General features: G+C 37.5%; 1 protein-coding gene across 1 annotated transcript in view; it reads right to left on the bottom strand.

Moving 5' to 3' along the window:
- LOC115209398 (inositol-tetrakisphosphate 1-kinase) overlaps window positions 1-26,571 on the bottom strand; it is a 134,329-nt gene that overhangs the window by 50,553 nt on the left and 57,205 nt on the right. Inside the window, exon 3 of the mRNA XM_029777791.2 lies at window positions 14,402-14,527. Coding sequence (XP_029633651.1) covers window positions 14,402-14,527 — 126 coding nt within the window. The remainder of the gene's footprint in view (window positions 1-14,401; window positions 14,528-26,571) is intronic.

Genomic DNA, 26,571 nt, shown 5'->3' with positions numbered 1-26,571 from the left:
TAATTTAATAAGAATTATTTTGTGTGAGTAACATAACTCACACATGCATATACACAGTAACACTTACACATACATAAACAGGCATAAACACAGGCAGACACATGAATAGTCTCACACATACACAATCACATGACAGTGTATAAATACACAGACACACTATCAATACCACTATATATGTAAACACTTAAAGAGGTAGCAGGTGGCAGGAAAACATTATTCATAAACCCTAACCCTCTCACAAGAGAGGGGCTGATGGGGGAGAGCAAGAAAGAAAAAGTCCTAGCTAAGAACAAGTAGTTAAAAACAAAATGGAAAGAAACCTGAAAGTCTAGCCTCTCTGCACTGTTCATTTACTTATATTTTCTTTTTTTCCTTTTTTCATTATAAATACCTGCCCTTTTCTATACTCGCCCTCATGTCCCATCACTTCTGTCTTCAATAACACACACATCACAACAGCTATCCCAAAGAGGTGACTAACAAATATACAATAACTAAAAAAAAAATGAAATGAAAGAAAGGCACCCAGAAACTAACAAGTTAAAAATCAACAAAATTTTCCATGAGATATCAGAGTAAATTTTAAGTAACAAAAAGGTTGAAAACTATACATATCCCAAGTGGTTCAATTAAGTTATTCATGGCCAGGGCCAATTCTGGTGGATAAGTATCTAAGTATCTCCCACAGGGGCTTCTAAGCACCCTCTCACAATAGTGCTAAGCTTTAAAGAGTACCATTAAATAGATAAAACAAGCTTTCCCTCCATCTCCAACTCTCAAGATGGAATGATCCCACCTTGTCAGTTGTAGAGTACATGTGCCAGTATTTCTTCTCTAATAAACATACAAGTTAGCAGAATGTTTACTTAATGATTTACTTGTTAATAAATAATTGAACAGAGTTTCAAAAGCTCAGAAATGGTCATCAAGGCACAAAGAGACCTTGGTTGGGTTTCCAACTTAATGACCTTATGGAACTTAATTTTAGAATATGGTAAAGAATTAAGTAGCTCATAAATAAGAGAATCTCGAAGAGGCTACTCAACTAACAAGAAATAGCAGCTACATCTCCCTCAATCGCAGCTTCTCCCTTCTCAGTTTATATGCCATACCTACAAGCATTAACAAGCTTAGACCACTATGCCAAAGTTTGCAGGTTAATAATTCTTGTGAAAGAGGCTGTAGTGGTTTTTTTATTACTTCCTGTTAGTCTCTTGCTCTCCCAAGATTACTCTTGAGGGCACAGGCCAATTTAACCCTGAGGCAAAGAGATTGGTTTAAGTGATATCAGGATGTCTACATAACTATAGGCCTGTATGTCACATGCCCAAGGGCTAGCCCTCCTCTGAATCTTGTGTGCCTTAGCCACAGAACCACCTTCTGTTATTTGACCTCTAACTGGGAGTCTGAACAGGTACTGTCAGCTGGACCAGAGCAGCCACAAAAGTAGTGATCACTAAGGTGGGTTCACATTCCTGAACTCTGGAGCTAGAGCCTCATCAGTGAATGAAATTTAATATCTTCCTAGGGACAAATCATAAAAAATTGTCTTAAAAGAGTTACAGTTTGAATTCCACTGATGATAGATCTGCTTAATTAGGTTTAACCAACACAAAACATCAACCACAAATAATAGGACAGTGGGTTGGTAGAATGAATAGAGATAGATGTGGCTGAGCAGACAAGTATTTGACTGCCTACTCATAGACTATGAGTTCAAATTGACTACAAATATTGTATTGTGTTTCTAAGCAGAACACTATTCTATATTGTGTCAGTATACCTAGCTGTCAGGTATAGGTACTACACCATCTCAGAATGTTACCTGTGGTAGACTTGCTTCCTATACAAGGACTTAGAGAGCATTTACATTTGCACTTCTATCTTTTATTTGTTCTTTGGGGACATTCTTTTCTTTCATAGTTCCATTCATATCCAGGATGTCCTATAAGATTGTTAAATCATCTGACTGTACTATTTTACTAGCTCCAGAAAGATGAAAAGCAAAGTTGACCTTGGCATGGTTTGAACTTAGTATGTAATGAGCTCTAACTAAATATCTTAGGCATCATGACAATGCCCTAATGATTCTACCAAATTGCAGTCCAGACTGATGAGACAGATATGAGAAATGCACATCAACTGACAAGACAATAATAAAATAACACAATAAAACAGACCATTAACCTCATTTTAGAATGCTTACATTTACAATACTTTTTGATGGATTCATTCTCTGACTGTCAACAGATGTTTTGTTCCTGGATGTGCATAGTTAAGACTAGCAGTATAGTGGAGCAGTTGTATACATCTCCCAGAATTAAAACATTTGATGACAATAGGAATCAAACCAGTCAAAACATATGCTAAACAGATATATATATAGTAAGAATATACAGTAAAAGTAAAGAAAATAATTAGAAAACAATTGTAATCTTAATGAAAATTCATCTCAAATATTTAAATACAGAATAAAATATGACATAGGTTGGAGAAAGATTGACACTGAAATTTATTAAGATCATGTGAGTTGGTAGAAACTCAAACATTACAAATCTTTTTAAAATAGTTATTCTAGCAATTGGCAATGATTCAATCACCAAATTTTTAACCACTAGCTCACAGATATGCTGTATCTTCTCTTCACCCCCCCCCTCTCTCTCTCTCCTATTGATACTGCAATGATCTCTGTTCCTTTAAACAATCTAGCTGGGTACTCTTCCTCAGACTCCCACCAAACCTGTCTTTCCCTCTTCTTCTACCAATCCTAACGTATCTTAACTGCCTGGTGTTGCACTAAATATTTTGCTAATCGTTTTTCTCCACAAAAATGACAGTCCGGAATTCTGTCCCCAGCCATGTTTTTCTTACAGGCAGATGTTCAAACTAAAATCATGAACTGCATCAATCTCACTTGGTTGGAAACACCTGCAAAGGCCTTAAGCATCTGCATTTTCTTTACCGACTTGCATTTTGTTTTCAGTGCATTATTTAAAATAAAATTCACAAAATAAAATAAGTTAATGTTTATCTGAAGAGGGAGAAGGGGAGACAATTCAGTACACTAATTTGCTCCATTTTATAAACTGATGTTTTCATACACACACTCAAACATACAAAACTACAGATCTCAAGCACAAGCAAAAACAGATACATATGCACAGATGACTACAGCCTCACACTCACACACACACACAAAAAAAATCTATAGCACCACAACCTCCACTACTCCAACCCCATACACAACAAAATTTTAATGATTTGAACATTTCTTTTACCAGTGTAACAGCAGGGCTACATATGTGGAATTACTGCTTCAATTTTATTTTTCAGTTCAATACAAAAATATAACAATAGAGAAAAGTCCAATTTAATTCAAATGTTGAAAATAACGGTAATTAAGTCTGAGGTCTGGAGAGCTTTCTCTTCCAGAAACAGATGGAGTATAACAAAGACAAAAAGTACTTGAGTTAGAGGTGTTTATGTGTGTAAGTAAAAGAGAGAGAGAGAGAGAGAGAGAGAGAGAGAGAGAGAGAGAGAAGGAGAATAGCAAAACATGGTGGTCTAGTAACTCAGAAAACCTCCATTTCTGGACCCAGTGAAGTTAATTGCTAACCTCTCCTCTGGAAGTGATATAAATTGCAAGTGTACACAGTTTGTGACTGAATAGGAAAGAGAGAGAGAGAGGGGAAGAGAGAGAGTGTGTGTGGTGTGTTCACTAACTACAACTAATTAACTGACCTATTTTTATATCATCATCATCATTGTTTCATGTCCTCCTTCCATGCTGGCATGGGTTGGACAGTTTAATAGGAGCTGGCCGGGCAGGAGCCTGCGCTTTGCTTTTGTGTCTGTTTTAGCATGGATTTTATGAGTGAATGCTCTTCCTAACACCAATCACTCCATAGAGTGCTTTTTACATGGCACTTGCACAGGCAAGGTCAGTTTTGGCATGGTTTTTATAGCTGGATGCCCTTCCAACTGCCAACCACTTTACAGTGTGGACTGAATGCTTTTTAAGTGGCACCTGCACTGGCCGGGTCACCAAGTGACTTTGTAAGACAAATAATCTTTGAGGAGAGGGGAGGGGGCATTGGAAGAAATGATCTTGTGTCAGATGATGAAAGGTTAGGCTGTGACAGAGAGACAGAAACAGATGTCTTGTTGCAGAGGAGGTACATGGGTAACCAGCCAGAGAGAGCGAGGAAAAGAGCAAGAGAAAGAGGGTGAAAGAGTGCGAGAGGAAGAGAGCGAGAGAAAGCGGGCGAGAGAAAGCGGGCGAGAGAAAGAGGGCGAGAGAAAGAGGGCGAGAGAAAGAGGGCGAGAGAAAGAGGGCGAGAGAAAGAGGGCGAGAGAAAGAGGGCGAGAGAAAGAGGGCGAGACAAGGCGAGCGAGACAAGGAGAGCGAGACAGGGAGAGCGAGACAGGGAGAGCGAGACAGGGAGAGCGAGACAAGGAGAGCGAGACGGGGAGAGCGAGACGGGGAGAGCGAGACGGGGAGAGCGAGACGGGGAGAGCGAGACAGGGAGAGCGAGACAGGGAGAGCGAGACAGGGAGAGCGAGACAAGGAGAGCGAGACAAGGAGAGCGAGAGTTAAGAATGAGGGAAGAAACAGGTTTGTTGCTGTAGAGGAGATAAATGATTACTCAGCTAGAGGGAAGAGAGAGAGAAAGTAGGAGACAGCAAGAGCAGGAGAGGGATGGCAATAAATGCCAGAGTATACTCGCAAGGAACAGGAATCAAGGTAGAGATGGGTTGGTAAAGCGAGGAAGAGAGAGATGAACAGTGGCAGTTGCTGGCAGAGTATTACCAAGAAGTCACGAGTAGGTAATGGGAGTGGGGAATGTTGTGACTGGTGAGAATCTGAGTATAGAGGGGGGGGCAGGGAGAAGCAATAATACAGCGAATAGGGTAGTGAGAGCTGGATTGGGGGGGATGGGAGATAATCATAGTGTATGAAGAGGAAATGTAAGGAAAAGAAGAAAAATCGCAATGTAGTTTGGTTTGTTGGAGTAGGGTGTGTGAAAATTTTTAGTTACGTGTGGGTGGAACACAATGCTTCTAGGACTCAGGTTCACTGGCATGGGCAAGTCTTCTCTAGAATCTCATATCACCAGACATCTTGGTCCATTTTCATTTCCTCCATGAGCCCCCACATCCTGAGATTGGTCCTTATCCATTTCCATGCCTCCAGTGTCTTCCTAGATCTCCCACTTCCACAGATGTCCTCCACTTTCAATGACCAGCACTTCTTTATACAGCCATCTCTATTCATACACATCATATCATTTAATGTCTATTGTCCATGTTGGCATCCACACCAACGAAGTCCTCTTATGTCCAACTTTTCATTCAATACATTTGCGCTTTGTCACTCATGCACATTGGTGCTGCACATCCAGCGGAGTATACTGCTTTTATTCCTATCTAGTCTATGCATGTCCTTTGCATTCAGAGCCCATGTCTCACTAACATGGAGTATAGCCATTTGCACACAAGCATCATACAATCTACCTTTCACTCTGAGAGAAAGTCTATTTGTTGCCAACAGAGGTAGTATCTCTCTGAACTTTCTCCATCCTATTCATATTCTAGAAACAATACTTTCAGAGCAGCCATGTCCATTGCTAATTTGGTCACCTAAGTAAAAGAAACTACTTCCTCAAGAGAGCCTTCTGGATATTTGAGAAAGTCTAAGTCCTGTGAGCTCTTAGTGCTTATTGTTCTTGCATATCTGCCGCACACAAAGGTGTCCTTATCTGATAATCTGCATCTCTTATGTGTCCATAGCTTACATTTGGTGCAGCAAGTGGGAATAAGCACAGGATCAGTGCATTCCATTTTAACAGTGGATTTGTGTATGAAGAGAGTGTTCACAAAATTCATTCCTATGGTACAGAAGTAACTCTGCGTGGAAATTGCCCAGGACATACTGGACTGTGCAAACCACAACCCAGACTTCATGAGTTCTTCATGCTTAATTTATCAACTCCAAAAGGATGAAAGGCAAAGTCAACCTCAGGAGAATTTGAACTCAGAATGTAAAGACAGACGAAATACCACTAAGCATTTCTCCCGGTGTGCTAACATTTCTGCCAGCTTGCTGCCTTTCAAAGCTACAAGATAATGCCTGATTTATTTTAAAACAATATGAATGAATAGGCATTAACTTTCAGAGAATTATGTGAATGCTAAAGTGTTAAGGATACACATGCCTATGGAATATTCAACTTGTAAAATACTGAAATGCTATTAGTTGATCAAGCAACTACAATCATCATCATCATTGTCGTTTAACATCCGCTTTCCATTCTAGCATGGGTTGGATGGTTTGACTGTGGGCTGGCGAACCAGATGGCTGCTCCAGGCTCCAGTCTTGATCTGGCAGAGGTTCTACAGCTGGATGTCCTTCCTAACGCCAACCACTCAGAGTGTAGTGGGTGCTTTTACGTGCCACCAGCACAGGGGAAAGTCAGGCGGTACTGGCAACGAACTTGCTCGAATTTTTTTACACATGCCAACGGCACAGGTGCCAGTAAGGCGATGCTGGTAATGATCCCGCTTGAATGGTGCCTCCTACATGCCACCAGCACAGAAGCCAGTTAGCCGCTCTAGCAGCAATCACACTCAGATGGTGCTCTTAGCACCCTACTCGATCCCGCTCGAATGGTGCCTCCTACATGCCACTGGCACGGAAGCCAGTTAGCCGCTCAAACTATATATGTCTAATTCATATTAAATGCTTTTTAACACCTATAGAGATAACCATATTACATTATACTACATAAAAACAACAATCATATGCTCTCTCACACACACACACTCTCTCTCTCTCTCCTTTTTTAACATAACCTGTATCTTTTTTTTGCACTCTTACCCGCCTCTCTCCTCACTTACTCTCACTCTTACCCAAATTGTGTCTCCACTTCCAGTTCTACTATCTCACTTCCTTTTTACATCAAACCAGCAATGTAGTCATATAAATTTTATATCACTCCTATTTCTTTTTCTCCTCTTACTACTTTACATTTCTTTCACAAAAGGCATAATCAAAATGCTAGAGCTTTTCCAATCTCTTTTCCTTTCACAAATTTATTTTCAGGGTACACACTCTTTGATATTGTTTCATTTATTTTCCGATGCTTCTTCCACCCTGTATTTCAATTTCTAATCTCATTCTTGCCTTATAATCTTTTTTTTTTTTTGTTTTATCCATATATATTATTATTATTATTACGATTATTATTATTATTATTATGATTATTATTATAGTCAGAAAAATAAAACAGATTATCTAGTAAGAAAAACTGGTTTTACAGCATACAAAAGAAATTTCATGACATTTTATTTTTGGCAAATTTGTATGTGAATGTTTTGATATAAGTATATAGTTTATATATTTGAAGAAAAAATTTGGTAAGTGTACTGACTTATGAATATGAAAAGAGAAAGAAGAAAAAGGGGGAAAGAAGAAAAAGAAAGGGGGAAAGAAGAGAAAGAGAAGAAAATAACAGATGGGGCAGAAAGTTACTGGGGGTGGGATTTCAAATTAAAGGAAGGGAATTAAACAAGTATGAAAAGTAGGTGTGGCTTAAAGAAAATAAATGGCAGGAGACTAAATCAAATATGGAACATAAAGTGGAGAGAGAGTAGATAAGGAGAAAACTTGGGTTGGAGTAAAAATGAAAACACTGAGTAGGGAGAGGAAATATAGATGAAGAAGGAAGAAAAGAAAACAAGAGATGTTGGGGAGACAGGAAACGAATATAGACTGATTGAAAGAGTGGAATAAAATACAGATGAAATAGAGAATGTATGTGCACATTTAGTAAAATATTTAGGTGTTTGGAATATAAATTAACATGAAATTTTTTAGGAAGATTTTAATTGAGACCACTTTAAACGAAGAAGTTTGTATAATAGAACCAGGAGGTGTCAAAGGGTCAAGACAGCAGTTACAAAGTGGGTGTTAATGGTTGTTTCCTCAGGAGCTATCTAAATTCTGCATCCATTTGGAATTCCCATTCTGCACACATCTTTCCAATAGATGTCAACCCACAGAAGTTCAAGCCGCAACTCAACAACAGCTATTCACAACAACTACTTCAATAAGTTCCTGCATTTCTCCTTTAGCAAATTGATTTAAAAAGGAGTATTAGGCCCTTATGAGTGGAAGTAATATTAGTTTCAAATTTTGAAACAAGGTCAGCAATTTCAAGGGAGGAGAGCCAAGTCAATTAAATTGACCCCAGTCAACTCAAACTTATTTTATTGACCCCAAAAGGATGAAAGGCAAAGTCAACTCCAGTGGCATTTGAACCCAGAACATAAAGATGGATGAAATGCCATTAAGCATTTTGCCAGGTGTGCTAATGATACTGCTCTCCACCTTATGAGTGGAAGTAATATTAAAGAAACATTGTATTCATTATAATACTTTTTAAATTTCATAGGTTATTATCTTCTATAATAGACGTAGGAGTGGCTGTGGTAAGTAGCTTGCTTACGAACCACATGGTTCTGGGTTCAGTCCCACTGCATGGCACCTTGAGCAAGTGTCTTCTATTATAGCCTCAGGCTGACCAAAGCCTTGTGAGTGGATTTGGTAGACGGAAACTGAAAGAAGCCCGTCGTATATATGTATAAATGTGTGTGTGTGTATGTTTGTGTGTCTGTGTTTGTTCCCCCAACAGCGCTTGACAACCGATGCTGGTGTGTTTACGTCCCTGTAACTTAGTGGTTCGGCAAAAGAGACCGATAGAATAAGTACTAAGCTTACAAAGAATAAGTCCTGGAGTCGATTTGCTCGACTAAAGGCGGTGTTCCAGCATGGCCACAGTCAAATGACTGAAACAAGTAAAAGAGTATAAAGAGTAAAGAGTATAATATAAGCAGTGAAACTAGTGTAAAATTAATGAGTGTTTCACTTTGTTCACTTGCAATGATGAGTTTGACTCCTCTTGTGGATTGTTGTTGTAGTGTAATGCCAAGTCAGCCAAGGTCGAGCAGATATATGGTCAAAGGTATTCAAGACATGGCATGTGAGTGCATCTACTGATATTCTTAATGTAGTGGTAATGATGATAAGGTGGGAGGGATAGGGTGGTACACGGATGTAGATATTAGCAATAAAGAAGCTTCAGCTGACGAGTGTGATAATGATGCTATAACGATGATGGTATGCCAATGACAACTGGACTTAATACAATGATGTCAGTTAACAACGATGATAGTGAGGAGGAGGAAGAAGATGAAAAAGACTGAAATAACAATGATAACAACAACAATAATAATGAAGCCAGCGATGACAGGATGAAGACTCTAGTGTGATAAGAAGTCATCTAAGTGAGGATAAGCCCAACCTGACAGGATATTAATATGTAAGTACTAATGATAATGAAGAAAATGAAACTTATGGCTTCAAGCCTGATAAGAATATGTAGACTGTTTGTTGTTCTTGCTGTTGACATTTCCAGTTGACCAATGTGCTTCTTTCACATTCAGATTAACAACAACAATTTTAACAACTATGCACAAATATTAAACAAATATCAAACTGACAGAAAAGAAACTAAACAAAGAACACAATAAGATTGTACCACTGTTTAAAATTACCACTTTATACAAGCCACACAAACACACATGCACGTAAAAATACCCTTCTTCCCTTCTTTCCTGAGCGTCCAATAATACTTTATTTGTTCCACATCCTCGCGTTGTTGTCTTTTTGTTTTCTTGTTTGGATTAACTTTATATATATATATATATATCATCATCATCATCGTTTAGCATCCGCTTTCCATGCTAGCATGGGTTGGATGGTTCAACTGGGGTCTGTGAAGCCAGAAGGCTGCATCAGGCCCAGTCTGATCTGGCAGTGTTTCTACAGCTGGATGCCCTTCCTAACGCCAACCACTCCGTGAGTGTAGTGGGTGCTTTTTACGTGCCACCCGCACAGGTGCCAGACAGAGCTGGCAAACGACAACAGACAGATGGTGCTTTTTACGTGCCACCGGCACAGGGGCCAGGCGAGTCTGGCAACAGCCACAATCGGATGGTGCTTTTTACGTGCCACCGGCACGGGGACCAGGCGAGACTGGCAACGGCCACGAACGGATGGTGTTTTTTACGTGCCACACATACACACACATTTTTTATCTTTTACTTGTTTCAGTCATTAGACTGTGGCCATGCTGGGGCACTGTCTTGAAGAATTTTCAACTGAATGTATCAATCCCAGGACCTACTTTTTATAAGCCTGGTACATATTCTATGGGTCTCTTTTGCCAAACCACTAAGTTACAGGGATGTAAATACACCAGCACCAGTTGTCAAGTGGTGGTGGGGGACAAACACTAAGACACACACACATATATATGTGCATATATATGACAGGCTTCTTTCAGTTTCCGTCTACCATATTCACTCACAAGGCTTTGGTCAGCTATAGTAGAAGACACTTGCCCAAGGTGCCATGCAGTGGGACTGAACCTGGGACCATGTGGGCAGGAAGTAAACTTCTTACCATACAGCCATACCTACACATATATATATATAAAGGAAATTTTGTGTGTGTTTGTGAGGACATATACCATCATTATTTTTGTGTTTACTTTATTTCTATGCTGGTATGGATTAGGTAATGCTTGTAGAGGCACAACTCTACTGCTGGATGCCCTTCTTAATGCCAACCTTTTTTACTGGTTTTTCGAGATATTTTATTTCAAAACTTCAAACAAATTGTGAAGTTGTTGGACATTTTTGAGGAACATAAATATCATTGCTGCTAGTTGAAAGGTGTCACTTCAAACATACATAGATATTACACACAAACACATGCATGCAGTCAAACACATTCACCCACATATATCTAACAGGTTTCAATACAGTTTCAGCATTGGTTGATCTGAAGCTACAGCAGAAGACATTTGCCAAAGATGTCATACAGTGGGACCAACTCTAAAACCACATGGTTGTGAAGTGAACTTCTCTATCACACAGCCATGTATGCATGAATGTGTGTGTGTATGTTTACAAGATGATTTAGAAGTCCTTTTAGCATTTAAATAATAAATGAAAATTTTATCTCTGAGGCTTGGTAGCAAATAATGGGACTAAGGGTGGCAATTTAATGAATGCAGGGGGGAAGTGGGGAAAGGATAAGAACCTCACAGCCAATTCCAGTAATAGAGAGGAAAAAGAAACTAAAGTTTTCCAAAGTTCAATGATCTGTAAGATTGTCTCATGAGTCCTGTTTCTGTAACACTAAGTGGATTCACAATAAATTTAACCTTAAATAAGACAGTGAAGTAGCTTTTGTGCAAAGATGAAATGAACACAGTAGAGCAAGTTGATGGACATAGTGCTGATGTCACTGCTTACAGTACTACTCTGTTGTACCTACTTAGAGCTAGACTTAGTCATAAACACAACACACTGTCATTATTAGCACATAAGCCACCAAATAGGTAATCTGACCACATGCTAGCATGGAAAGCGGACGTTAAATAAAAAAAAAACACAACACACATAGATAGCATGGTAATGTAATTGATACTAATGGAGAAACTATCAGCCATATTCACTAGTATACAGTGAATTTAACTAACATGACAATGACAAATCAACAAGGAAACCTCTCCATTGTTGCTCATCTTACAATAAGCAACCAAACCTTCCTCAATTCACACTTCACAGCCTTCAAAAAAAAAAAAAAGAGGATAGGGGTAAGAACAGAAACCTGAATATACAAAAAGGCAAACCGTTACAAACCCATTTGAAATGTTAGTATCTTCTTCACCATAGCCTTTTCTGCTTATATTCATTAACACAGCAGTAACATATGCACAAAAAAAATTTTCAATAAATAATCCACTGATAAATTTAAGCAATCATCAAAGGATTAACTTTCAATTTAAAACCAATCATGAGTGATGTCAACATGAAAATACAATGGTTTTGCTGCCATTACTAACAAGCTGATTAAATGTATAGATACTCCCTCACTGAGTTAATAAGGTTTTAAAATTTGTCATGGTTGGAACTCTTAATTATAAATCTGCTTAATTTGTTTGGTGTCTGACTTGGTGACACATAACATCAGTGACACATTAGAAGCAGTAACAATATAAAATACTGGCATCAATTTTTTTTTCTTTTCTAATGATTGCTGCTCAAAGCACAGTGTACTGTCTTTAGTGTGAAATCATGTGTCAATTATTAGACATAAAAACCTATTTACCACCATGAGAGACAGCAGCTAGACTGGTTTTACAGGTCATCTAAAAAAAAATAACTTACTTCTATACAAATCTGGACATATTTTGCTGATTGACTAAAGATAGTTTTTCAGAGGTTACTCCTTGTAACAAGTTTTTATATTTTGTATATTTTTGTTTTGTCTTTTGAAATAACTGAAAACATTTCAGATTACACAGGATGACCCCTAAAGATTAGGATCATACAACATAAGAAATAAAACAGAAATTACAAAAACTGCAGGGTGAAAACAGAAATCCTGTGTACATACAAAGATTAAGTTTCCCACTATGAGGAATGTGGGAAAATGTATATTCAACACAGAAGACCAAGACTTATGTGGCTAAGTAAATTGGTAAGCTGGATGAACTAAACTCTGAGGGGTTCAGTCCCAGTTCAAAGATCAACATAAATACAACAAACAAACACTTGATGATGAACAGAGAACACACTCTTAAGAACTGTCCAAAAGAGATGAAATTAGCATTGGCCCTGTTAGAAAAAGTAACCAAATCCTTCTCCAATTGCACAGTGCGTTAAAGATATGAAGAACATATAATGCAGTCCTACATATTCTATGGCTGGAAAAAAAAAGACAGGATGGTCACAACTGGGATGGCATTAAACATAGGTCTGCTTTTATCAGGGATGATTTGAGATTAACTAACAGATTTACTCATGTTAATGTCAATATAGTTTGGTTGGGGTAGAAGTCAAGAACCCCAAACCCGAAGGTTTGGATATTACTTGGCTATCACCCAAAGGTCTGGATATCTGCTTCTTAGATATGAATATGTAATGGGGTACAGAATTTCAGCATTCAGATCCATGCAATTGGTTTTGCCATGTTGGAGAGAGGGATTTATAATGACGCAGTTGCAGAGGCAAAGGAGTTCTCTAAAATCTTATAAGTCCAAATAGCAGTTGGAACAATAGGTCAGCAAACCTCAATCTCTCAGCAATAGTTTTTGGCACAATAAGCATCCCTATGTGCACTTTCAATTTGGACACCTCATAGGATATTTAATATAGAATGAAAAGTCAGGACTTAAATGTTAACTGGAGAGATTATATATTTATTTATTGATTGATTGATTCTTTCATCATAGTCATTTTCACATCTACTTTTCCAGGCTTGCATGGATCAGACCAGAGTATGTTGGGGTAGGGTTTACTACTGCCAGATACCCTTCCTCACATATCATCCATTCCAAAATAAGGTTATAATTTCCCAGTTTATCAAACAACAAACAAAGAATCAATAAAAATTGACTTAAGTGAAAAACTGGAGACAAACAACATTGAAATATACTTGTTAAGAATGTCAAGAAATCAGGACATGATTTTACAGAGGAAATGACACTGTTACTGATGCCACTGTTTTCAAGTAATGAGTGACAAGGGAAATACAATATCAGACACATTTACAAGTAATGTGTGACAAGGGAAATACAATATCAGGCACACACACACAATTGGCTTCTTATAATTTTTGTCTACCAAATTCACTCACCTAGGGCTATAGTAGAAGACACTTGCCCACAGTGCCATGCAATGGGACTCAACCCAAAACTACATGATTGGGAAGGGGGCTTCTCTACCACAACCCATACCTGTGTCTCTGCCATGCCTGTGTCATCTTAGCACAAAATCAACTTTTATAGAGGATGGAGCTAGCTGACTAATTCACCTTAGTATATTTCTGGTACTTATTTTACCAATGTGCAGGAGGAAGAAAAACCATAACAAATTATGTTAGATTTGAATTTAAATTCATAATGTAGAGATACAAAACTAAATATTATAAGACAATAGAATTCTCAATTAATTCTGCCAGTCTGTTACCAGCATTAAAACAGAAAATTACTCAAAATCATTCTCTCTAGCAAGTCTATGTTTGCTTCTGTTGTGTTGAAGTAGAACACCCCTATTGATTAGCTCCACAATATAAATGGACATACACAGAGAGCCTTCAGAGCAGTGTAAAACCGGGAGTTGTGTATTGTCGAGGTTTATTTCCAGTATCTTGAGTAGAACGATTTCCAAGGACATTATTATTATCCCATTATATCATATGTCAAACGTGTGATACAACAGTTTCTAATAGACATTGAGAGGCATTTATCAAAAACTACCGTCTTACCTTGAAATTATTTGCATACAACTGGTCCTTTTCACTTCCCTCATCTGCTCGACTCAACACATCTGTAATTTTGTGTATTATAATATCAAATGGTCCCTGATCTTCAAGAGAATAATTCAAGTCAATCTGAAAGAAAAATAAATATTTCAATTAGATAATGGAAAATTACTAAAACACTAATTAGAAACACAAGACCAACATTTGTAAAAGAACAAGTTAACCTGAATATATTACTGGTGATTTAAGAAAGAGAAACTAAATAATATACAGCTTGTTTCCCAACCACTTGGTTCCAGGTTCAGTCCCAGTGCATAGCACCTTGAGAAAATATCTTTTACTGTAGCCCTGGGTTGACTCAAGCCTGGCAAATGGATTTCATTAATGGAAACTGAACTGAAAGCCTATTATATATACACACACACACACATTATCATCATTTAACATTTGTTTTCCATGTTGGCATGTGTTGGATGGTTTGCCAGGATCCAGTGAGACACAGGGCTGCACCAAACTCCATTGTCTACTTTGGCATGATTTATAAGGTTGGATGTCTTCCCAAACACTAACCACTTCATAGAGAGTACTCAGTGTTTTTATCATGCTACCAGCACTAGTGAGGTTGCCAAGTAACTTGCAAGACAGAAAAAGAATACGGAAATAGGAAAAGGAAACAGCTCCTGCAACTAAGCGGGACAAAAAGTATTTGAGAGAAGGGGGTGGCTTTATACCTAGTGTTGAAAGGCTATTGAAAGGTATGACAGAAGGACAGACAGAGGTGTATTACTACAAAAGAGACACATGGCTACTCCACATTATATAGGGGTGGGTTTGAACAGTTGGGAAGAAGATAAAGATGGTAGTGACGGAGTACCATAGCAAACTTTCAATGTATAAGGTGAGCATAAGTGAGGGTACAGAAGGAGACAAAGAGAGAGTAACAGATGGGGCAGAGCTGAACAAGAGTGAAAATACAATAGATGAGAAATATCAGTATGGAGAGCGCATTGGGTAAGAGGCAGAAGTGGCTCAGGTAGAATAGATCAAAAAGTAGGGGTATAATGTGCAAGGTATAGGAGTGGTGAGGAGGATGATGTAGTGGCATACAAGGGTAGTTATAGAGAGTGGGATGTGGTGGAAGATACGAAAAGGTGCTGAGATGTGTGAAGTGTTAAATAAAGTAGGATAGAGGAAAGAGATAACTGAAGACAGAGGAAGGAGGTAACTGATGAAAACAGTGCAGATGGGGAAAGGAGGATAATGAGAAAAAGGGACAGAAGTGTCTCCAGCAAGGAAGAGGTAACTGGTAGTGCAAGGAAAGGAGACAAGAGGATTTAATATGTGCCCATACTACTTCCAAGTGGTTACAGCTACCAAGAAGTAGCCATAGACAGAGGAGTGATGGAGGGTTGGATGCTAGTGAATGAAATGTGGGGGATGCCTGATGGGGCAGAATGGGTTACAAGTATGTGCGGATTTTACCTCAGAATGTAAAACGTCATGTAACACAATTTGTTACTCAACTGATCCTGCCATGCACCACCTCTAATAAAAATCGGCTTAGAATGAAGGTGAAAATATTAGACTCCAAAAAAAATGTTTAACTCAAGTTCAAGTTTTATTCAATCAAATATTAGCTCACTGTATTTAGATTTGTTTCAGTTTTGTAACTTATTTAATTTAAAGTGTAAAAATTATTAATCAATACATTATCAAATGAAAATAACATTTCAAATCTAGACAAATAAATCAATTTAAAGAGTTTCTCACAGAAAGTAATTTGAGCGAAGGATACAATCTTTCCTAGAGCATGTACTCTACAAAAAACTGTATACACACAAATTCTGGGAGGGTGTACATATGAGATTTCTGACCTATTTCTTTTAAAAATAAAGAAATAAAGTCCCTATAAATGTCAGATGCCAAGGACAGCTGGTAACATTAGAACCTAATGGAATGCACATACCAACTGTATAACCTAATTGTTAGATGATGGAAGGGGGAAACGGAGGGCTAACATAGGAGAGTATACCAGAGGTTTTAGAACATTTGTAAAGGACAGGACAACTAAAAGCATTTATTTCTAAAGTTGGTAATATTTTGTTTCTATATAGAGAGGAGGAGAATGGAGAAAGAATAGAGAAATGGAGGGAGAAAAATATCTACATCTAAAGGTATTTGTATACACATGCATGTGTGTGTGTGTATAATCATGATGTTTATATATATATATATATATATATGGTGGGGTATATGTATTCATCATCATCATCATCATTTAACGTCCGCTTTCCATGCTAGCATGGGTTGGACGGTTCAACTGGGGTCTGGGGAGCCCGAAAGCTGCACCAGTCCAGTCAGATCTGGCAGTGTTTCTACAGCTGGATGCCCTTCCTAACGCCAACCACTCCGAGAGTGTAGTGGGTGATTTTATGTGCCACCAACACAGGTGCCAGACGAGGCTGGCAAACGGCCACGCTCGGATGGTGTTTTTTATGTGCCACCGACACAGGTGCCAGACGAGGCTGGCAGACGGCCACGCTCGGATGGTGTTTTTATGTGCCACCGACACAGGTGCCAGATGAGGCTGGCAATTATATATATATATGGTAAGGTGTATGTATTTATATATATATGTGGAAATACATGTCATACATATATTCATACACATATATAAAAACACACACATATACACACCTGTATGTGCATATACACACACAAAGTTTCCGCAAAGCAGTCTTGATACAGTCACACTATTTGAAGAATGATTTACTTAAATCAAAAATCATTAATTATATTTTTTTTAATCTTTAAAAACAAAAACAGGACAAATTGTTTGGAAACAAATTTTTATATTGTGCATAAGCACTTCCAAACACACAAAAAAAAGAAACAACTGGTGGAACAAAATGTATTCCTTCAGGAACAAAAATACCCAAATTGTTTAGTAAATCATATCATAATCAAGACCAAAGAGATTCCAATCTCTTTCTTATGGAGAAATCCTCACAATAAAGATGACAAAAACAAAAATATTCTATTCATTGTCACTCATAGTCCTAGAAACTATAACATCTCACATTCAACCAAATGATACCTTCTAATTCAACACTAAAACTAATTAATAACAAACTACTAAAGAATCTGAAATTATCAACAGCCAAAGACAGCTGCATTTATCTTATATTTAGGTGATAACTTTGAGTATGTCATTGCATTGAAACAAGAAATTGCAGTTTAAGAACATTAATGCCATTTTAGCAAAAGAAAATATTTCAGCATTTGGATCTTGGACAAAAAGTGGATCAAAATAAATTAGCTGCCCTTCCAAAACTAGCAAAATTTTTAGAAGCCTGTGAAGATATTAGTCTTAGTGACATCAAGAAGTTAGTTACAAGGCATCTTATCAAACTCAAACAAAAGTTCTCTAATCACTTTCCAGAGCTTTATCCATGTAAACTCAGCTGGGGTGTGAATTTCTTCAAATGTAAAATTTCAGATGTATCTGAAAAGCTTGAAGGATTGACAGAGGTACTACATAAACTTCATTTCAACAGTAACACTCCATTTCAGAACAAGACAAGTCTCTCATCTTTTTGGATATCAAAAGCAGCAAAGCTTTCAAAACTGCACTTAAGGAAATGAAAAATATACAGCTGCCTTTTGAAACAATCTACTCTTGTGAAAAGAGAATTTTCTACATGTATGAATTTGAAAATGAAATACAGAGCCTTTTATGATAGATGAAATTTTTGTGTTCAAACCAAAGTAGGGAATATGTAGGCATACAATTAAAATAGAACTTCTGAAGACAATATGAAATATACTGATTGAAATATAGTGTAAAAGATAGAACTACAAAAGATGAAGTGAGTAGTAGGAAAAATTCATACTAAGCTAACAATAACTCATCTTGAAATTATAGAAATGATAATCCAATATTTTAGATTGATCAAATCTGAAATGACGTCAATATGCATCTTTGGTTACTGTGAAGGTTGTTTCTGGCTAAAAGTGCCATTTTTAGTGTTAATTTATTAGTAAGTGGTTACACATGTATGATGTCAGTCTGACCTGGAAGCTTTTAGAAATGACCAAATGTTAAAAAAACATTCTAACAGAATAGGACAGAAGTAAAACTTTCTTCAAACATAATTCCTTAAGTGATTGGTTGAGACAAGGAACATCTTTTACTTGCAAGTAATATCTTCATATTTTGAAAAAGAGAAAAAATAATATTCTATACATAATTCCTGAGGACAAATAGCAGTTAAAACTGGCACTGGAAGGTATTAATAGAATTCATTGCCAGAAATTGGTACAAGTAAATCCAAGGACAGTTTTATGTTAATGTGGAATATTTATTATTATTATTAATAATGATGATGATTTCAAATTTTGGCAAAAGACCAGCAATACAAGTGGAGGGGCTAAGATGGTTACATCAACCCCAGTGCTCAACCCCTGAAAGGATGAAAAGCAAAGTTGACCTCAGCAGAATTTGAACTTAGAATGTAAAGACATTCAGAATATCACTAAGCATTTTGCCCAACATGTTAATGATTCTGCCAGCTCACCACCATAATAATAATAATTGTAATTTTCTAACAGAGGCAGAAAGCAACAAATTGAAGAGAGGGAATAGTTAGCCATATCAACTCCAGTACTTGACTGGTATTTTATGTTATCTACGCAGGAAGGATGAAAGACAAGAAAAATCAGCAATATTTGAACAGTAAAGCATTAACTAAATAGACAAGGCATTTTGTCCAAAACTCTAATGGTTTTGCTAATCAACAGCCATAGTACAAATAATAAATCTTTCTACTATAGGCACAAGACTCGAAATTTCGGGAGAAGGAGCTAATCGATTACATTAACCACAGAGCTCAACAAGTACTTATTTTAATGACTCCAAAAGGATGAAAGATAAAGTCAATCATGGCAAAATTTGAACTCAGAATATAAAGCCAGAAGAAACATTGCAAAGCATTTTGTCCAGTGTGCTAACAATTCTGCCAGCTTGCCTAATAATAATAATAATAATGATTTCTTATATTTGCCACCAGGGTGAAGGATGAGGGGACAATACAAAGACAGACATAAAGTGTGGGGGTTTACATATAATGGAATGATAAAATAAAAAGTATACATTAGAAAAATGACTGCTGAAATATGCAAAAGGATATAAAAAAAAAGGATATTTATATATACTATTGAACCTTGGGAAGGGCATTATGCCAGTAATAACACACATTGGTTTGGTCCTTTATATCTATTTATATATATATAGTGAAAATTTACAAAAAAACAAAAGACAAAGATGGGTGTGTAAACAACAAACTGATGTATTAGTTTAACACTCAGGAAGTGAAATAGCCTTTTACGTTTTGAGCCTATGCTCTTCGACAGAAAGGAACACAGAAATAAACAGGGAGAGAAAATTGGAAAAGGTATAGTGGCTAGCGATCTATCATTGCGAATGCCAGACAGAGAGGCACACAGGAGAGCTAGGAAGAAGGGGAGATAATAAAGTAGTGGTGATCCCAAAACAAAGGTGTGCGTGCATATGTGAGAGCGTGTATGTGCGTGTGGAAGGGGGTTGGTGACATTGACATGTGCATGTGTAGGATGATGGTGTAGGTGCTGGGAAGTAGTCAGTGCTAGTGTGTGCGCTGGTGTGGGTGCTGAGAAGTGATCAGTGCTAGTGTATGGGGGGCGATGTGGTGTGGTGTGGTGGTGTGAGGGTATGGGGGAGGCAAGAGTGAGGGTCTAACGGATGGGGTGGGGTGGGGGTGGGATGGGATGTATAAGGGATGGTAGAGCTGGAATGTGTAGGGATGGGGTAATGAGAATGGGGGTAACGATGAGGGGAGAGGGTGGAAGGGAGAAAGTGGGTAGGAGTGGAGAAGAAGTAGGTGCCAGAACAAGAGAGGAGAGGTAGATGGGTGGAAGCGGAGAGGAAGAGAGGATAGAGGAGGAGGTTTAAATGAAGAGGGGAGGAGAGTTGATCCCATGTGGCACAAAAGAGCGAAGAGAGAAGATTAATCCCTGCTCACGGTGAAGACAGGAGTCTGGACGGCCCCTGTGCAAGGACAATTTGAACACAGACAGGTGTTGTAAAGAGTGACCGGTTCATTACAGTAGCCCCCAATAATAATAATAATGGTTTCAATTTGGAGAAGGAGTAAGTTGATTATATCAACCCCAGTACTGAAATGGTACTTGTTTTATTGACCCTGAAAGGATGAAAGGCAAAGTCAACCTTAGCAGAATTTGGATTCAGAACATAAGGACAAAATGTCACTATGCATTTTGCCTGGCATGCTAACAATTCTGCCAGCTCATCACTTTAATTATAAAAATAATGATAATGATGATGTCCTCCTGATACAGAAAGACCAATGGTTTTTAACAGAGGCACAAGGCCTGAAATTTGAAGACAGGGTTAATTGATAAGATAAGTCCCAGTACTAATACTTTATATTATAAATGCCGGAGTAAGGAAGGACAAATTTGTCCATAGCAGAATTTGAACTCAGAATGTAAAGAGACAAGGCATTTTATCTGATACTTCTCACTGTATTGTTTTCAAATTTTGGCAAAAAGGTCAACAAAGTTAGTGTAAGTTGATAACATTGACCCCAGTGTTCAACTGGTACTTATTTTATTAATCCGAGAAGGATGAAAAGCAAAGTCAACTTCGGTGGAATTTCTCTCATTATATTAAAACTTTTGTTATCTACAGGCATAGCCAACAGCGGAAACCTTTATGTGGTCACTCAAATTGCTAGAAGTAGCAAATTACCCTCAAATAACATTCTACTATCCTAGAAAAATAAAAGAAAAACACATTAGACAATGTAGTCTAAGATAAACTAAGCCTGATAAAAAGAAAATGGTATAATAAGGACAAAAATGTTTTTGATCATATATTTGCTTAATAATGACCAACATTCAGCTCAACAACTATATTATTATTATTATTATTATTATTATTCAACAGAATGAAATAAGCATGAACAAAGTTTGATTTTATTGTTGTTGGTTCCCCCACCCAGCCACCCATTTAGTGAAAGGCTAGAATATCATCTTATAGCTATGCTTTGACTGTATATAGAAGATGATGTTAACAACTCAAAATCCTTAGACTTATTTCACACTTTTAGTAATCAAAGTCTAAAGCATCTGAAATACATTCCAACAATTTCACCTATATATCACCAGTTACAGATTCAATTTTGCTTTATTGATTGTGTAGTCAATTGTCTTAGTTAGCTGTATTGTTTGTTGACACATGCTGAGGACTGCCAAGCTCTTAACTACGCTGTTATAAACTTTGTCTGATACTCAAGTCATGTTGTAGTGAGCAAGTGATGACACGTCTGCAGAGTAATAGGTCAATTGTGAAAAAATTGCCAGACTCTTAGCCAAAACAATGTAGACTGACTTTAGATCAGGTTTTTATGTAGTGAGGGATAAACAACAGTGGTTGATCATTGGTCATTGTCCAACTTCCATGTTCAACTTAAGAATGTGTCTAAGCTTACAACAAAAATGCCAATTAAAGTACAAGCTTCACAGTTGTTATCTGGACTATCCAACTAGACTACAACCATGTATCCTAAATAAAATATATCCTAAAGTCTTAAGGAGAGGGTAGTTTTAAGAGCATTAGGTGGATGAGATGTAAATCTCCCTTGGATGATGCAAAGACATTGTTTTAATTAGTTAAGTCACTCAAATATATTTACTCTCCCCAAATCATGAAGAAATGAAATAATATTTAGCTTAACAACATACACATTAGTTTCAATATCATTAGTTATCCCTTCCAACAATATAATATTGACTTCTAACTGGCAGAAGATAGGACATTTTGAGATAGAGAATAGTTAATAAAATCATCTTCAGTATTTGACTGGTATATATTTTATCAACCCAGAGAGGATGAAATGCAAACTCAGAATGTGAACTCAAGATGTACAGTGTTGTAACTAAATAGCATAAAACATTTTAGGAAGGGTATCCAGCCACAGAAACCAAACCAAATAATGAAATGCAAGTAAAATGTAGTTTTTCCAACTGATCTAAGTAAGTAGTACCCCCAAATACACCCTGACTTCAACCATAATTCATCCAACCCATTCAGCATGGAAAGCAAGCATAAAGTAGCAATGACAATAATTCACGGTTTCAGCTGGTGAACTCTACTGGTCTCAAGTACATGGCTTGAACAGCAAATTTACATAGAATATTTTACATACAGTATCTAGAAGTTTCACATACTTTTCCCAACATAAAAAGTTTACAAGGCACTTGTTTGCAGAATTAGTTATGAGTTGGGATTTACAATTGATGGTAAGCTGATCTGAGAAAGAAAATTTAAACAGATATCTATTCAGTTTAGGAAGTATTTAGTGACAGATAACATGTAAGGAAAGTAGACTGACAAACTAGAAGACACATTTGCAAAAGCAGCACAACATAGATACATAGATATAACAAAGACATTCCTAGATCATTTCTTAGATATTAAATGCAAAGATTGTTTTGATGAAACTAAAAACTATCAGAGTAGCCTTTTTCTTGAAAAGAGTGTCAGGAAATACTGCTCATCATAAATCAGGCCATGCCACTAAAACAATAATTCGACAAGCATTTAAGTAGTACAGAGCATACCATATACTACATTCAGCAAATTATAAAAACTTGATCAAGAGAAAGTGTGAATAAAGTAATCATCCTCATTTAATGTCCATTTTACAAGCTGACATATGTTGGACAGTTTGACAGCATCCAGTAGGCCATGGGACTGTGTTGAGCTCCAATGTCAGCTTTGGTGTGGGTTTTTTTGTAGATGGATGCCCTTCCTGATGCCAACCACTTTACAATGTTGCTTCTTTTTTTTTTACATGCCACTGGACACTAAGATTGTGGAGTAACTCACAACACAGAAAAGGGGGAAAAAACCCTCGACTAAATGTTGGGGGTAATATTTGAGAGTAGGAAGTGACAGGTGTCTTGCTATAAAGAAGATACATGGTTATCCCACTTTATGTAAGGGTAGATGGAAGTAGCAGAGAAGAAAATAAGATGGTAGTGATGGGGTGCTAGAAAATAATTGCATATGGTATTAGTGCCACATATTACCCATCTTGGTTTTGTGATATACAAGCAATAAAAATCCACTTGCAGTGCTTAGATGGCTGGCATGTGACATGGTCAAAGAGTCATTGTATATTCATTATTTAACCAGGAAGTGAGTGAAATTGCTGGCTCCAAGAACTAAACATATATGGTCATTCAAGGCTACTTTGCCAAACTGTGTATTGGCAAATATTATATAAATGTATAACTTATTTTATAAAACATCGATGCGATTGTAAGTTCTGATGAGCTTTTCTTCTCAAGACATCAACTTCTTAAAGAGAAAAGTGCTGTCTTCCAGAGACCTGTATGAAGGATGGATGAGTTGCAAAATTAGCATTTTTAAATGGGTTCACATTAATTATGCAGCTGTAAGAGCTAGCAAGAACTAGTAGAGGATATTGGCTTGTGGTAAGAAAAATTTAGGGTCATGTGCAGTGTGCCCTGAATCACCTGATGCGATTGCTCTCTCATTTTTGGACACCTCTTGTTCTTACTTGCGTTCTGCACAACACCTCCACCTTAAAGGTGGAGGTATTGTTTTCAGTCGTATTTGTTTGTTTTGTCCATGGACAAAATATCTGAAGAACCACTGGATGGATTCGGATGAAACTTTCAGGGATGCTTGGCTTCACGATTGGCATGAACTGATTAGATTTGGGGATTAATCTGGTACTGGACAAGGATTCTGGATTATTTTTCCTGTTTTTTTTTCACTTAATTTTTGAGACCAGTTGGGTTCATCTTTAGTATTCTCATTTGTGAGAGCAGTTGAGTTTACTTAAGATATTCTCATTTAAAAAATCCTCTCTGGTTAATCATCGAGAGGATGTTGGTGTTGCCTTAGCAGAAGTTTGGGCTCTCTGAATGCTCTTGTTATTATCATTATCATCTGTTTATTAATGTCTTTATTGTTATTGTTGATCTTTTATTCTATGTAAATCCTTCACTTTTCTTGTTTGTTGCTTTGCCTAAGTATTTCAACTTTCTATTGAACCCAATGTTTTTGGCCCTTGTGGTCCTTTTACTGATATTGTGATCAAGAAAAGAAATAATTATTATTATCACTATTATGGAGGGAAGTGAATGGCACAATAGAGTGCCAAACAAAATGTTCTGATATTTAGTTCCAAGTTTAAATCCCACCAGGTTTGACCCCCTTTCAGCCATCTGTTGTTAATAAAATAAACACCAGACAAGTATTGGGGTTGATTTAATTAAATGTGCTCTAGCCCCTTATTTGTAGACTTGAGCCAATGTTAGAAATCCTTATTGTGATTAGCACTGTCATATCTCTGAAGACTAGATTTTTAAATTTAATTCTGCCACATTACTAGCAACATGGAGTACTTTCATTTTAAACAGAACATGGAGTAAGTCCAAGCAACTCACTAAAGAGAGGAAACATGTTGTCTGTGTCAATATTTTTAACCTTCTAAATTGAAAAACTTAAGAACTTTAAAATTGTGTGTGATGCAGAAACATTAAATTCTTAGTGACATGGTTCACTGAGCTGTAAGTGGGCACCAGAAGTTAATAAAATCCACTTTTTGTTGTAATCAATCCTGTAATCTTTTCTTTTAATTCCATAACCTTGAAGGGGTGGATTCAATTCCATCCACTTCAAAAACTAACTAAATTAGTCTGGCATTCAATTCAAAGAGAAATGTGTCTCTCATCTTAATGCCAAAGAAATCAATAAAGTGTGGTGTTCCATGAAAAGAAGGAGAAATAATAATAATAATGGTTTCAAATTTTGCTACAAGGGTAGCAACTTTAGAGGAGGTGACTAGTCACTTACGTCAACCCCAGCACTCAACTGGTACTTAATTTATCAACCCCAAAAGGATGAAAGATAAAGTTGAACTCAGAACATGAAGATGGACAAAATGCCACTAAGCATTTTACCCAGCATGTTAACAATTCCGCCAGCTCACCACCCTAATAATAATAATAATAATAATAATAATAATAATAATAATAATCATCATTTAACATCCGTTGTCCATACTGGCATGGGTTGTACAGATTGACCAGTCTGGCATGCTGGAGGGTTGCACCAGACTCCAGTCTGATTTGGCATGGTTTTCTATAGCTGGATGCCCTTCCTTATGCCAACCACTCAGAGTGTAATAGATGTTTTTATGTGCCACCGACACAGGTTCCAATTTGCATGACACTGGTATCTGCCACGAATGTAATGTTGCTCAGCTTGATGGGTCTCCTTCTCAAGCACGACGTAATACCAAAGGTCTCAGTCATTACTTCCATGAGGCCCAACACTCGAACAGAACTCAGCCACATTACCTCCATGAGGCCCAACACTTGAAAGGAACTTGGACACTTTGCCTCCATACGGTCTAATGCTCAGAAGGTATTCTTTACATGCCAACAGTGTGGGTACACTTGGCTTCATGGGTCCTCTCAAGTACAGCATATCACCAAAGGTCTCAGTCACTTGTCATTGCTTCTGTGAGGCTCAAAGTTCGAAGATCATACTTCACCACCTCGTTCCTTGTCTTCTTGGGTCTACCTCTACCACAGGTTCCCTCCACAGTTAGGGATCAGCACTTCTTTACATAGATGTCTTCATCCATATGCATCACGTGACCATACCAGCATAGTCGTCTCTCTTACACACCACATCTGATGCCTCTTATGCCTAACTTTTCTCTCAAGATGCTTACACTGTTGAACATGCACTTATATTGCACATCCAGCAAAGCATACTGGCTTCATTTTGAGCCCATGTCACAGCCCATGTTTCACCGCCATGCAGTATAGCTGTTTGCACACAGGCATCAAACAATCTGCCTTTCACTCTGAGAGAGAGGCCTTTTGCTGCCAGCATTGGTAAGAGCCCAGCCTAATCTTATTCTCACAGCTACACTCTCGGAGCATCCACCTCCACTACTAACTTGGTCACCTAGATAATGGAAGCTATCTACTACCTCTAGCTCCACCCCCACCCTTCAGTTGATGGAGTCTATTTTTTACCCATTTTCAGCATTTATTGTACCTGT

This window comes from Octopus sinensis, linkage group LG3 (genome assembly GCF_006345805.1).
Source record: "Octopus sinensis linkage group LG3, ASM634580v1, whole genome shotgun sequence".
Classification (NCBI taxonomy): Eukaryota; Metazoa; Mollusca; class Cephalopoda; order Octopoda; family Octopodidae; genus Octopus; species Octopus sinensis.
The sequence above is the reverse complement of the archived record's forward strand: the minus strand, read 5'-3'. Positions and strand labels throughout refer to the sequence as shown.